This window comes from Porites lutea, chromosome 8, assembly GCF_958299795.1.
Source record: "Porites lutea chromosome 8, jaPorLute2.1, whole genome shotgun sequence".
Classification (NCBI taxonomy): domain Eukaryota; kingdom Metazoa; phylum Cnidaria; class Anthozoa; order Scleractinia; family Poritidae; genus Porites; species Porites lutea.
Genome location: NC_133208.1, coordinates 25,184,780 through 25,199,908, shown reverse-complemented (window position 1 = coordinate 25,199,908; position 15,129 = coordinate 25,184,780). Strand labels below are relative to the sequence as shown.

Genomic DNA, 15,129 nt, shown 5'->3' with positions numbered 1-15,129 from the left:
CACACGGCAATATTCGAGTTTCGATGGCAGCCGCTTGGCTCGAATGAACTCCGATTTTAATGTAATCGCCATGGAAACTGGGCTTATAGGGAAACCTGAATGTTTCAGCAAGACCACGAAAAATTTTAATGTGCTTTTTTAAGCTCTTGTCTAGAGGGATTTTAAGGGAAAGCGTTCTCGAGTTTTCTTTATTTCAGCTCTTTTTAATACCTTTATCTCGAACTTTTCCATTTTTTCTTAGTCGTCCGCTCACAGACTCTAAATAGTAGCTCAGTTAATGTGGCTCTTATAATATCTTCTGCAAGACAAAGTCAAAAAAACGTTCGTTTTTGGAAAAAGAACTTGATATTGGCCCGAGTTTTGATGTCTCGTTTTCTCCCAGAATCAAATGTAGAGTCAAAGTGCAAGCCTGTTTTTACAGGGCGACAATGCGACGTTCCCTGCCCACCTGGGAAATAGGGCTGCAATGTGAATTGTCCAAATCGTATGTTGTTACCATTCAAATAAACTTTCGCATGGTACTGTTTGCTTGAAACAAAAATTTATCGTTCATAGAAGACATATAGGCATTCTTGGGTGGCAGCAAGGTTGACATATGCGAGAAAAGCATTTAATTACGCAGTTTCGTAAAAAAAAACAAGGGTCGTAAATGGCGTGTATGTGGGATATTCGTTAATTATCTGTGAATTGAATTTTTCTTTTTCATGCAGAAAACAAAGAGTGAACAAAACACAACTCGTTAATCTCCAGGGAGGGGGTTGGAGTCTCTCTTTTGTTCTTTAAGTACCTAGTTTTTCAAACATGCCCAGGAAATGAAGTGTAAAAATTACTTGCTTGGAAATTAGTCCTTTAAGGTACAATGCACGCATTGATGATCAAAATGACGGACAGCCAACATGATCCATTTTGTAACCTCAATCTTGCACCGAGATTTAAAAGTTCCCGCACTTTATTTCGTTGAATTGCGAGAAGTATGGTGCCTGGTTACAGATGGGAAAGGAAATTAATGCTTTGTAGCTTTATTTATTTATTTCTCAATTCTTTGGATCACTTTTAACTTTACTTGAGGTATCGAGCTTATTTGCAACACTAGTGAAGTTGTGAGTGATTTGGAAGGATGTTTTTTTTTTTTGCCCTCTTCAGGCCGCTATAAAAACGCTTGTTATCGCAAATCAGTATTCCTCCTCTTCGTTTGTTGAAAAAGCGCTTTATTAAATTTATGTTTATCTTGCTGGTAGTACATGGCTTGGTTTGTGATGTAAATTTAAAATCTTTGAAGTCCAAATTTTGCTATGGTTAAAGAAGAAAGGTTATCATTAAACTTCCCAGCGAGTTAGTGTGACAGATTCTCTCAATGTTTCTTCCTAAGTTCATTCGGAAGAAGAAAACTGTAGGTCAAAAAATTTTTCCTTTAGTATAGTTATCATTTGCACTGTTGAATGTTTTAGTTCTTAAAGAAAACAAACAACAAAAGGCAATTTGAATAATTAACTTTAAAATTATGGTTAGCAATAACGTGTTACCTGTTCAAGACGACACTAATTACTCTGATCTCATAGGAAAACTAACGTCTCGCTCTAACTATAATATGGTAAGAACGTTTTACATATCGACATATATCAATGTTTTTTGGGGGGTTCATGTGTCTCGAGCATAGCTTTATGATTTCGTTTTCGACGGAGGGAGTTATATTGCCTTAAACGAAACGACAATACATGGACCACGCTCAATAGGCCTGTCTGGAAACCAATAGCTACGAATTACGTTACCATCATATAAAAACGTCATCATACTGCCTCAACATCTTGAAGTCCTTAGACAAGCTTCCTCGATGTTGGCAGCCACTCTTTCCTTTTTTTTTATCCCAGTGTTTTCGTGCTGTGGTAAAGTACTGTTTTGTGGCTTTTCTTGATCTTTATAATGATTTAAATGATTCTGTACTTTTCATATTTAATCTTCTGAATGATACGTTTAAAGCCCTGTTAGCCTTTTCGAATCCAAAATCAGATCTAATTAAGTGACTCTTTAATTTATCTTTTTAGCCGTTAGATGCAATTGTATTTCTATCTGCCTGTTGTCGCCAGTTTTATATATTATTCAGCTAATATGTTTCACGAAATATTTCCCAGTTAATACTTGTTCCGCTTTGTTGAAGCTTAAAGTAATAGTCCCTTCACTCTGTTTAATTTTAAAGAGCTACTCTTCAGTTGAATTCACCGCTACACTTTGCCACGTGAAGTGTGGATTTTGTGTGTGGATTAACTTGTTTGTCATAATTTCCATTTATCAGCGAGTTCGTTATGAAATATTAAGGTTAATACCTTGAGCGTGTTGTTTATCTAGAATTTTCCATAACATGCAAATGTTGGCACGGTATTTACAAAACTGGTTCATGTTGTGCCAGATCATGCACGAATTGTGCCTTGTCAATTTTATAATTTCTTCGTTTCGTTTCTTTCTTGGAGCGTTTGTTGCTTTAGTGGCGTCCAGTGGCGCTGTGATGGGGTAGAATATTCTCCAGTCTTTTCTATAGACAAAGAAATGACGTGTATCTTTTGTGTCGGGAAAATCCTTTGTTTGAACAAACTTAGCAATTGGGCGTTCAAGACGTGTGTTGTTGGTGTGCTTCGCGCTTAACCCGCGAAAATATAACCTTAAACCAGATCTTCTCCCATTGTAACTGCGAATCAGCGCCTCAGAAGATTTTTCTATCGATTTTTGTGAAGTAAACTCGCCAATAAAATGGCAAAAGTCGATGTGATGAGGATACTACAGCAATATGTCAAGAACAAAATGGTACTTTAATTTTCAATGACCTAAAAATTTATTCAGTACATCGTTTTTCGCCTAGTTTGTGATCTTCCTAAATTGTTATTTAATTTATATCTCTTTACTGTTTGAAATATTTTTATTGCTTCTCTGTCGCTAGTAACGCTGGAACCTCGATGTAGCGAAACCTCGTTATAGCGAACACATTTTGCCGGTCCCTCGGCTCTTCGTTACATCGTGGTTTAACTGTTTTTGAATTTTCGTTTGAAGAGCTTCAAATATCGACTATATTTAATTGCTTCTATAAGAGCTGCGTTGTGAAACTGTAGTTTGAATAATATTCCACCTGAACTACTGGAGCCCTGCTTCTAAATGAAAATATATTGGAACCTCGATATATAACTAACGGCCTAGGGACTGCCAAAATGTGTTCGCAATAACGAGGTTTTGTTATGTCGAGGTTCTTTTCTATATATTAAACAGTTTGGGGTAAAATAATCGTTTATTATACCGAGGAAGAGGTTCCACTATATATTTTTGAAATTTTTGGCAGCAATGCAGTAATTTTATCTTAGTTTTTTTTCCCTCTTCGTCTTGAATTTTTACGATACTCTGGCAGCTGCTACTTATAATATAAGGGCTGTAAACGTTTGTAGTTTGAATAATATTGTCGCTGAATGCCCCCTTGTACTGATTCTGTTTATGGAAAAAAAAAATGCATTTTGACTTTTTTTCCCCGCTTTTCCCGTTTTTTAGGAAGAAGAAGCTCGAAAAGAAACCGAACGATGGGAACGGGAGGAAAAGGAAAGACAGGTAAGAAATAATTATCAGGAAAGAAATTCTAAAATATTCACTGAGCTGTTTGCACGCGTGTAATACGTTCCTTTGTGAACCATACAAATGAAATTCTAAGTATAGCGCTTTCTTGCTGTGCTGTTTGTTGAGCTGTATAATGTTATGCATGGATGAAGTGTAACCAGCTCTTTCTTGTGATCTGAACTCGCCTGGCAAGTGGGTGACAGAGCTACTAAGCAGTTTGTATTTTACTAAATGTCAGAACTATTTGTTATGCTTGTCTATTTTCTTACCCAGCCCCGTCGACACGAATCCGGGTATTTTTGATATCGCATATATTATACACGAATCGGCCTTCCGTAGACGCGAAACCATTAAATCCGCTCTCCCAAACCGCTTCTTTTTGAAACCGCTTAAAGCCCCGTCCACACGAATCGCGGGAAAATATTAGAGCGGTTTAAAAAATGTCCCAATTCGTGTGGACGGGTCCTCAGACTCGTTCGAAGTATATAAGAAAACAAATGACAGTAACTTTCCTTTTTGGTCCGTTATATGAATTATGGGCGGTATTTTAATTCTCATTTTATGACGTTACAATTTGTTTGTAACATATGAGTCGAAAAAGTGAGGATTCACAATACAGCTACCAAGTAGTACTTTCCTGTAGTATTGTTCAATATCAAAATTTGAGTCTTCATAAGATGAAAGGGATCTTTACAAGAACTCAGTACAAGTCTTAATGGATGAAATTCTTAAGTACGGTCATCCAATTAACAGTTATTACCTGTCCTTTGTTTTGTTTGTTTGGTTTTTTTTAGTAGTCCTTTTCATCTTGTTGTGCTGTAAAAATTTGATAGCGCTTTCGCAATACTTTCATTTATTGAATTACTGTCGACCTCGAACTTTATTGAGCAATAGCATTTTTCTTCCCTGCAAATTGTTTTTCATTTTCGACCTGTTTAGGCAGCAGATGTGACCGTTCGGGTCAAATATTTCGAGTATTACATTGTTGTGGCGGAGCCGGAATATTTCGTAATATTCTGCCTTAAAATATTAATCACATCTTTGTATTCAAATTAAAACCTGTGCCTTTCGAAATTGAAAAGGTTAAATTTCCTATCTTGCGGGGGTTAATTTTCCAGACATAGTTTCTGCTTACTCGAGCAGACACTATGAATCACGTGTTGATATTATAAGAAGTGACTTGCGTCAGTGTAAGCAACAGACCTCGACTTCTTCCCGTCGTGGGCGCTTCATGTTGAAACTATGTTACAAACTTTTACTGAACAACATCGCTCGGATTTCATGGCTCCTCACACATTATTTACGATCTGTTTAGTTGGCTGCAGGTTCAAAGGCCTTCATGAGGTAATTTAGTTTTTTTAGAAGGGTTTAACCAATTTCTTTGGAGCTGATTTACACTTTTCTTCTCGAGAGCTTTACAATATTGTAGATTTGAACTCCTTTAATTCGAACTCGGTTATCTCTGATTCCCCCGTGTAACTCAACCAATTATACCATCTGTGGCTCAATTTTCAGTTTTAACCCCACTAACTCGAACCACTGCTATTTCAATCTACATTTGTTGTCATTGGGAGTTGGAAATCGCGGGGTTTCTGACTATTCAAAGTTCAGCAGAAATTTCCGCTTAAGGAGAAACGGAAGGCACTTTTACATGAGGCGAACTCTCCTTACTTTTTCGAGAAACAATTTAAACTTTTATGCGCTGACTCTTGTTTCCACAAAGGAAAAATAAACGCAGGTTTATACACAGCTATGGAGCGTGATTATTAATCACACTGTGTGAATAACTACGTAATAACTCTTCGCCAAAAGTTGCTCGTCATTGTTATCTTGTACAAGTTACAAATTAATATTTTACGCTTTCATGGAAATCGTACTTTCTAACGTTCTTACTTTATCGCGCAGCTCGGAGAAATTAGCAGTGTTTCACTTTCTTTCGGAAGTTGTATTCGTATTCATTGCCATTTACATTTGTAGTGTTGAATAAAGCACTTATCTACAAAGTTTCTCAGTTTTAGAAGTTTCGAAATGTCTGTTCTTATTTATCCCCGAATACTTAAATACAGAAAGAAAATTCACCAAGACAATAAAATGGACGCGCAATCTAGCAAGAAAACATGTAGGATTTACAACCTGATGTATTAAGTGCATTAAGTAATACCACTAATTCAAGTCTGATTATGGATATTTGCGTGTGACATATCTGCTAGTTTACAAAAAACAGTACAAATAATGTGGTTGCTCAGATTTAATATTAGTCGATACTTATAAAGTTTACTCTCCTGGTTTGTATTTTGTTTGCTGAAAGTTTCTCGTGGCAGATTTCAGAAGCCAGACCTTTCAATTGGAAAATAACATGATAGGAAAATACCCTTAACCTAGTCAAACCGTAGTGTTTGTAACATGTCTTTGTTTGACAAAGTTGCGATTCAAATTTGTGTGATTGTTTGTTTGTTTCTTTCACTGAAACTCTCTGTGGCTTTTCCAACTAACCGACACTTACTCTTTTTTGTAGGAAGCGCTTCGTAAAAGACTAGAAGACACCAAAGGGATTACAGAGGAGAAACCGGTATTTTTTTTCTTTAATTAACCTAAAGCCGTACCGTGAAGTGTAGTTGTAGATTTGCCAACTTGAGTAGCAACTAATTGCTTACTTCGTTGATCTATTTAAGTGCATTTCAACAGTATTATGTTTTTCATATGTTATCAAATCGAATTTTAATTTCTATTATTTCTTTTAAACAAACCCATTGAAGAATAATTCTGGTGTTTCGGAAGTCCTGTTAACACTTGCTGACTTGCTTTGAGGAAGTTGGGGAGCGGTTTACTTACTTTACCACGAAGGAACATTCCTGTCTCAAGGAATTTGTTGATGTCCATAAAGTCACGTTTTTGGGTGGCGTGTTTACTATCGTCTCGTAGAAGTTTTTTTTAAAAAAAAAAAAAAAACAGCTATTATTTTCAGTCACTCCCTCAGGGCGGTATCTTAAAATTTCAGGCAAACAAAGAAATTAACAATGTAGGTCAACGTTGTCGCCATTTTATTTTTTTCATTCCTGATTCCGCTTTCAAAGTACGTGATCAATCCACGAGACCAAATAGTAAACAGAACAGCTCCTCTTCGATGTCCCGGACAAAGCAGCAATAGCAACGTCTTGCTTAGTTTGGTACAGAAAACCAAGCTACAGTGAAGTAAAATTACAGTTATTGAACTTTCAGATCGTTTGAATGTGCACTACAAAAGTCACGTGTTAACCTTCTTTCAGACACAAAAAATATTTTATTGCTGTGGTGTTGAAAGGTAGTATACGGGAAGTTCTTGCTTAAAAATTCAAGTAAGACACCAGTTCGTCAGATTTTTGGAGTCGATGATCTCATTTTGAAATAGCCCAAGAACTTACAGATCTCGACGAAAATGTTGATTACAAACACTTATGACTCCCTCCAACCGTACAGCCGTTCGTTTAGCAGTTTTGTCTTAATCCAGTGAAGCAAAGCGTTTGTGGTCAACTATGATAATAAGCTTCACGTTTCCCACGCTCAATTTTTCACAACACGTGAAGACAGTCTCTTGGATAGTTGGGCCTCACGCGTTTGAACATATTGTTTTTTTCGATGGCTTTCGAAACTAAAATTCCAAAATTCAAATCAGATCCAGCTAAAAGTAAGGGTTAGTGACATTCAATAAAATAAACATGGTTAACAAACTTGGAACGTAAAGCGAACAGACGCACACGGAAGTACGGTGTATCATCTTCCGTTGATGACACGGCTTGAGGATTTTATACCTCGATAGAATCAAGCTAGATCCACCTTATACAGCACAATTAACAGCACCACAGGAAATTGCTACTCAGTAGCTTTCATTACTTACTGTAGGAATTCATTTGTAGATTCAAAATTTAAAAACAACCTTTTACAGCACAGGACAGTACCGCTTGACAGTATTTTGTACTAATTAATGGGTTTCATGGGAATGGTAATCTCTCTTTAAGGAGAGAACTACTCTACCAACAAATATTTGCAGAAGCTATATATTTCCATATTAATAAGATATCTTTTCTTATAGTAAATTCTAAATATTTAACAAGTTTGTGTTTGCCTTTTTTAGGGTATAAACAGAGCGGTTACAGGTTCCGATCACGCACAGAGAACGTCCGAGGAAGCTGCGTTGGATAAAACGCGTCATTCAAGCAGCGACTCTGCGAAAGATTCCGCACCGCAGTCTCCAAAACGAGCCCTAACGGCGGCCGAAAAACGTGCTCTTGAGGCGGAAAAACGTGCGACCATGAGACAACAGCGCATGCGTGAACTCGAGGAAGATGCCTTGAAGGCGCAAGTGGTTATTGCGCAAGTGAAAGCAATGTCTGCCTCGTCACTCGAGACTCTCGCTGTCAATTCCCCGGATGGAGACCGGAAGTCAAGCGCGTCGGACTTTGACCTTCATGACGGGAGCCCCGGAGGGCCAAGAAGGTCTAGTGGTTCTTCTACAAAATCGACGTAATGCGTTAAAATTGAACAGAGAATTGTTATTCAAGTGACGAGTATCGGCATATCGGGAACAATTAGTGGTGTATTTGAGACTGGGGACAAGCGAACTTGGACGCTGCGGCGAACTGGGAACTGATTGTTTCGTCAGTCATAGAACCCATATATGGGAGTAAAATACTTTTCAGACTCGAAAATCTGAAAGTTTTATCGTCGCTTTTATGTTGGCATTCTGTTTATAGACAAAGTGATAGTTTTGAAATGTATGACAGTACATAATGTATAGCTCTGTTTTTGAATCGTGAAATTTTTAAGTTGAAATTTTTAAGATGGATTCTCTGTTGGAATTTCAAGCAATCCACTGTAAAATTATCTGGTTAATCTTCTTACCCCCGCCCGGTAAAAATATTTTATCTTTTTTAATTCTGTGTTTTCGCTTGTTATGTCACGCGTCGGCGTTACACATTATTGTGACACTTAAGGGTGACAAGGCGCACTAGTGACTGTCTTTCATCGTAGATGAACACAGAAGTTAAAAATGTAAATCAGTACAGGATTTTAACGTTTTTAATAGGTTTTAATTAATACAAAGTAGATATAAGTTACCTGTTTCAACCTGTTCTCCGAAAATTTGGGATTCTCGGTATTTTCTTATTATTTTATCATGTCTTGAATTTATAGTCTCTTAGATGATTTTTTTTAAAAGTGAAGATATTCGCAGAGTGCTTTCTGTGCAGTGGAAATATAATTATGGTTTTAACTCATAAACTTCAGTGCGTATAATTTTAGGGTATAATTTGTATTCTAACTCGTTTATTTGTTTTTATTGAAAAGATGAGGTGGGTTTTTTTTTATCAAAACGTATTTTTGAACGTCTTGAAGGAACACTGTCATCTCTTCCACGTCTCTTTGGAAAACTCATACTAGTAATATATGTAGTACAGATAACTATTATTATGAAGATACCCAATTACCATAAAACGTAAGATGGCGGTTGAAGTTCTTGAAGAATAATTTGACCGGTTGAAAAGCTAATAAACACGCGAGAAAGTGTTTCATGAAGTATCTTAACACATAAAATGGGCAGTAGGTCAACGCTCAGCAGTGCATCTTAATTTCAATGCCCGTCTTGGTGATTGGATATCTGTCGAAACACTCTACCGCGTGTTTAACGTATCACTAGACAAACACATTTGCGAAACCGGGGTTTTACTTAGTGAGTTAAAGGTTTCGCCAAACCTGAAGCAATCAAATGACAACATAGAATAAATCGTTTTAAAGGAATCGCAAATCCTGCTACTGCTTTTTTCTTTAAAATATTCGATGACAGTGTTTCTTTATCAATCAAAGGAGCGTTGGCTTGTCCACATTCGGGAATAAGATTACCTGAATGCTAATCTTTTCTATCGCTTCCAGGCCACATAGATATTACTGGTCACCGAGGATAGCCTTTAGAATGGCATATTTTGCAGCTTTTATGCTAGTTTGTCTTATTCCTTTATTCGGTCAATCTGACGTTGCTTTGTCATGAATTCATTTATTTTCCTCGTTTCTGGCCTTTTCAGTGCGAATGATATTATAATCAGTCGTTGAAAAAAAAAAACCCTTAGAGTATGTCTGCTTTGGTGACAACAGACATATTAATGTTATTTATTTTTGGCTTTAATTTGGTTCTCTGACTTCTGGAGATAAATATTATCCTTACAACGGAGTCGTGCTTAAGCATTACCGGAAGTGAAATACCACACCTCATTCAATATTGCGTCACGCTGCGCATGAGGTACTGACAAATGGAATAACGAATTTTTAAAGAGATCCTTTTAACTGCATTGCATGCATCTCTGATTTTATTTTTCCTTTTGTTTAATCCCTGTAGAAATAATATTCTCTTGTACAGAAAAAGCTCTTCGGCCTTGACGCATTATTCTATTTTTTCTCCAGATCTAATCAGATATTTGTTACAGATATATTTGGGAGAATTTAACTGCCAAGAACTAAGCTTTGATCATTGTAGAGGCCTTTGGGGCGGTAAAAGAGCCCGAGAGCTGAATACTGAAAATAAAACATAGCTATGAAAACGAGTCGTATTCAGTGTGAGAGGTTGCCTGCGCCGCAAACGCTCTAAACCTTCGGTATAGAGCGTATAGACGGATTATACAAATGGTTTAGACGAGTACGTGGGCCGGCTGCATCGTACCAAGCTAGAAAAAAGAGAGACTGCTCGTAGTCTCCGTCGAGCAAAACGTGCGAGACACGCAAATGACCACGCGCGTGACTAAAGGCGCGAGATTGGCGAGGCCGCCCTCGTTTCTCGCCTCTCGAGGTTTCGACGCTCGCGCTCGCGTACCTCCCCTCACTAGCACTAAATCTGAAGAAAAAGAGAGACTGCTCGCAGTCTATCTGCAACGCAGGTTATGTGAGAGGCTACTCCTCTTGAATATTACGCCCCAGTCCACGCGCTTAGAGAAGAACCGATCAGATAACTTAAAATTCTTGCTTGTCCACACCTCTCCAAAGTGAAACCTCGAACCCCCCCGGGGGGTACTGCCATATATGGGCTATATAGGTATGTGCCGCTGTGAAGGGTATGGTTTTCAAGCGGTTTACTCTAGAATAGGGTATATAAATCAGAGTGTTTGGGTCTAGAATAGAGTATCATTTTTCATGAAACTGATCAGTTGGTTGAAGATTTTATCTAGACTAGGGATTGTGGTATAAGGTTTTGTTTTGGCTAGACTGTGCTAGTGACCTCAGTAGTTTCTGGAAAACAGCTACTCTAGGATAGGGGGGATTATAGGAGTTTACTCTAGGGTAGCAAAATTCAGCTGAACTAGCTCTGGTATAGGTTAAGGGTTCCAGGGTCCCAGTGGCACATCCCCACCCAGAAATCCTAAAGTACCCCTCCGGGCCTCGAACCCGGCTCTTTATAAGGAAGTCCTCCGTATAACGAACGATTTTCTTTACCCCAGTAAGTAAAACATATGAAAAAAACCTCGATATAACGAAACCTCGTTAGAGCGAATAAATTTTGCCAGTCCCTTGGCCCTTCGTTATTTCTAGGTTCCACTGTAACTGGTTGGGCTTGTTTTCCCAGTCTAGGTTATGTGATGATACTCAAGGAAACTGTTTCTTTCAGATTTCTTATTGACACGTGTAAAAGTAAGAATAATCCATGAAGGGGTAAATTTCTGGGAGAACATACTATACTAGCAAACGGACTACGGTCTGATACTGACGATTTTTCCAATGTCACGCCTTTTCAACCAACTTCTCTTTCCTAGACTGCGAGTAGTCCCCCATTTTTCCTCACGGATAGTAGAGCGAGCGAAACGCGAGCGCACATGAAAATCACCCCACGCAAGAAAAGGCTACACGCGGCGGGGAGAATGCCGCCTTTTCTCGCGTGGAGTGATTTTCACGCGCGCTCGCGTTTCGCTCGCTCTACTGAGGAAAAATGGGGGACTACTCGTAGTCTGTATCTTTCCCTCCCCTGCTTTGAGAGTCGCGGCCGTTTGGAGTTGAACTGGGCGCCACGTAGCGAGAAAAAGCTCCTACAAAAGGTTAGAATTAAAAAACAAAAGGTGTTTGGTTTTAAATCGGCTGATCACATCCAATGAAAGTCCCCGGTTTTATAATGAGTCATCCAAGATCTGACTCCGTTGGCGGTGAATTTGTTACTACGTTTTATGACAGCTCCAACAGATGATTCACCAAGTCACCGCCATTAATTCTAAGACCGTTTATCTGAAGGTATCCTTCTTCTAAAATCTGAATTGTAATGTACTGTGCGAGTGTAGGCTTTTCAAACTTGACAATATGTCCCTTGCTTATGAATCTGTTAGCAGGCCCCTTATAGTATCCGCAACGAGAATTAACTTGGATCTCTTTGTTCCTTCGGTTTCCATTCTCATGTGCTGTGAATTCATCGGGAACGGGCGTCATTCCAGCCCTGATTTCCACATTTCTAAGCCTTGCCCAAAAACCATTTTTACGGTTTATTATGGCTATGTAAGAGATCAAAACAGGAGAAGGGAATTTCACTTCCAGCCACGGATACATTTCTAACTCTGAATGAAAGTATAAATAGTCACTATCCGACATTTCGCCATCAATAGCAAATTTCGGCCCCCACAGATCTGAATTGTTTCTGTACACGGAAGATCCTCGTGCTTCGAAGTTCGATATAAGTTCCTCGTTTGGAGCTGTCAGCAATTGCTTTACTATGCTAATGTTCCACTGCTCTTGGGTCATAACTGTCACTCGCTGTTGCTGCTTACAAGCAATCGTTGTTATCATTTCCTTGGTTAAATCGTCAAGGCTTTCAATAGTTCCTGTGAGGTTTTTTACAACGAACATCACCGCCGCTTCAACCATCTCATCTATTCCCCCTTTTTTACCAACTTCGATCACCAGCGAATAATTCGATCTGTCGATATGCTTAATAATAAAGTCAACGCAATTGTCACGCACCACTGTTAGAGCGGTTTTATCCGCAAACTTTAGAACGTCCATGGCGTTGTCTCTCGTGAGTTCAATTTCGTGATTGTACAAATAGTCGATGCATGGCTTGATCACGTCGAGTCCAAAATTTTCAAAAGTTGTTTCACTGGCATTTGGGTGGGTGCTGAAGAGATCAGCGAAATACTCACTCTGTGACGCGAGAATAAACTTGTGAGATTGAACTTCGGCGCCATCTTTGTCTTTGATTGTAAAATCATAAAATTGACGTTCACTGCTTTCTTTCTCGTGAAACTGTTTTATATTTTGACAGAAGTTCATATGGTGACGTTTCTCTGCCATTCTTGCTTGCTGATGGGAAGGCGTTTGTTCTTGAGAGGACTTTCATTTGCTGTTTCCAAGCCAGGTTTCTGGGTTTAGCGCTACACTTTGTAATAACCGCGCGGTACTGGGAACCAGTAATATATTTACGCGTCTTACGTCTTCAAAACAAAGATGCTCGCCTTTTTACCGCGCAGGTCCATATCAGGTTGCTTTCCCATTCGGATTTAGACAATCCAGATAGTTTGGATTTTCGTGCTAGCCGAACAAAATCTGAAGAACGATTGATCCATACAATAGCTGGCTGCTGCACTGATCTTCTTCTCAATTTCCTCGCATCGATTTTTATTTCTTTCCGCGCTAAATAAAGCGTCTTCTCGTGCAGCAATGGAAGGGATGGCCTGATGCTCAGACGTACGAGGTCGTTCGCAGCCTCTTCGCTTCCGGCCGCGAACGACCTCGGACGTCTGAGAATCAGGCTATGGAAGGGAAATTAGCTCTTTAATTTAGTAGTGGTTCATACTGGGCCTCTCTTGAAAATATCTGGAATTTGAACCAGACAAGTTCAAAAGACAACTACAAAATCTCAACATGAGTAAGGGGCGCCCAAAACACACACATCGGACATTTTTATACGGTGAGTCCAAGAGTTTTCGTTTCTTTACGGATCTAAAGTTACAGTGCAACTTGAGTTTGTTATACTTCATTCCTTAAGCGGCATAGAACAACGGACGAGTAAAAGAACTTTCGCCTGAACTGACCTTGTCACCTTGACCAGCCATGTTTATCAATGAATGTGCACATTTTGGCGATCGAAAAGCAGTTTCTTAAATGGAACGAAAATCTGAAAGCAGATTGAGATACCAAACTGAACGATCCAAGTCGGGAGGTGGATCGTTCAGATTGCAATCTAAGATGGGTTTAGTCCTTAACATAGTCAACTTCACAGAACGATAAATCAAACTGTGTGTTCTGGATCGCAAATCCGGATTTAAATTGTTCAAAAGGAATTCGAACGCAATTACAGCCATTTCCTTCTTTTACAGGAACTCTGACCTAACTAATGTAATGCAAGTGGTAGTCGCTCTACATGAGAGAAAAAGGAAGTCGTAACCAAAGATTGCGTACGGTGAACATTATATCGTCTTTTATCATTTACTAACTGACAGATCGAGTTGCACGAGGGTTTTAGCTTGTTTTATTTTATTTTTTTTAAATTTTGCTCAGAAATATTACGTGAAGGGCTCATTCTACTGATTTGTGAGAACGCTGCAGCCACAATCAACTGTGGTCAGAACGTAGCAAAAACGCTTAACACTTCTAAAATACCGTTGGAACTAATACTTAGTCGCCCCCGGTATAGAGGTCTCTGTCCATCGTCTTACGTGGCGTCGTCGTCCAGGAGGCAGAGAACCATGTATTATCCGTAAATGAAACCTATGTATTTATTTAGTCAGTGTAGTAATTCTAACTTTTAGAGGCTGGGGATGAAATCTTATGATGTGACCATTCAATTAAATGAAACTTCTTCAGCAGTACTTTCACACGGTACTATTCATTTAGTATGTAGTTCTAACGTTTGAGTCTGTGGATGAAATCCTACGGTGTAACTATTCAAATGAAAACTCTTCAACCAGCACACGGCACTATGTGGCTCTAACTTTAATTTGAGTGATTAATTAAAAGAAAGCTGCCTCACTCTCTTGGTGTGCCAATGCAAAAATATTATTGAGTGGTGCAATCGAATGTTATTGTTTCTTTTTTCGATAATTTACGATATGTCTAATCTTGTTAATGTATTTTCTCTTTAGACGATGCTAAAAGTAGGTTAAGACTGTGATTTTTAACTATAAATGGGTGACTTGTTAATTTGTGTCCGGAACCTGCCTCTAGGAGTAATTATATTTATTTCCATTGTTACGGTTCCAAACTAAGTAGTGTTTACATGACTATATTAAGTTGAAGTTTGGTGTGAGCTTTTGCATGTAGGCTTGCTACAAGTCGACCTCTTGGCGAGCGGAGCGAGCCTCCGCGAGCGACGAAGTCGCGAGAGGTCCCGTGCCATATGAAATCCGACGAAGGACTTTTTTTTTGAAAGTCTACTTTTGCATGGTGGAATCAATTATAACACTGTATATCATAATAATGAGCTTTATTAACTTACAAGAAAATTTAAGCTTAACTTAGAATGAAGTTCGGTCACAAGGTCTCATGTACATACGTGTTCCTGAAAAACATTCCTATCACCACCCGATAAAATGGTGTTTCTCTTAT

The 15,129-nt window shown here is 38.7% G+C and overlaps 2 protein-coding genes across 2 annotated transcripts in view; one reads left to right on the top strand and one right to left on the bottom strand.

Annotated features, from left to right (window-relative positions):
* LOC140946776 (protein scribble homolog) overlaps positions 1–10,154 on the top strand; it is a 48,460-nt gene extending 38,306 nt beyond the window's left edge. The window contains exons 34-36 of the mRNA XM_073395886.1: positions 3,526–3,582; positions 6,104–6,157; positions 7,700–10,154. Of these exons, the coding sequence (XP_073251987.1) occupies positions 3,526–3,582; positions 6,104–6,157; positions 7,700–8,092 (504 nt within the window). The 3' untranslated portion in view covers positions 8,093–10,154. The remainder of the gene's footprint in view (positions 1–3,525; positions 3,583–6,103; positions 6,158–7,699) is intronic.
* Positions 1–15,129, bottom strand: part of LOC140945411 (uncharacterized) — a 249,903-nt gene that overhangs the window by 204,753 nt on the left and 30,021 nt on the right. The window lies entirely within an intron of this gene.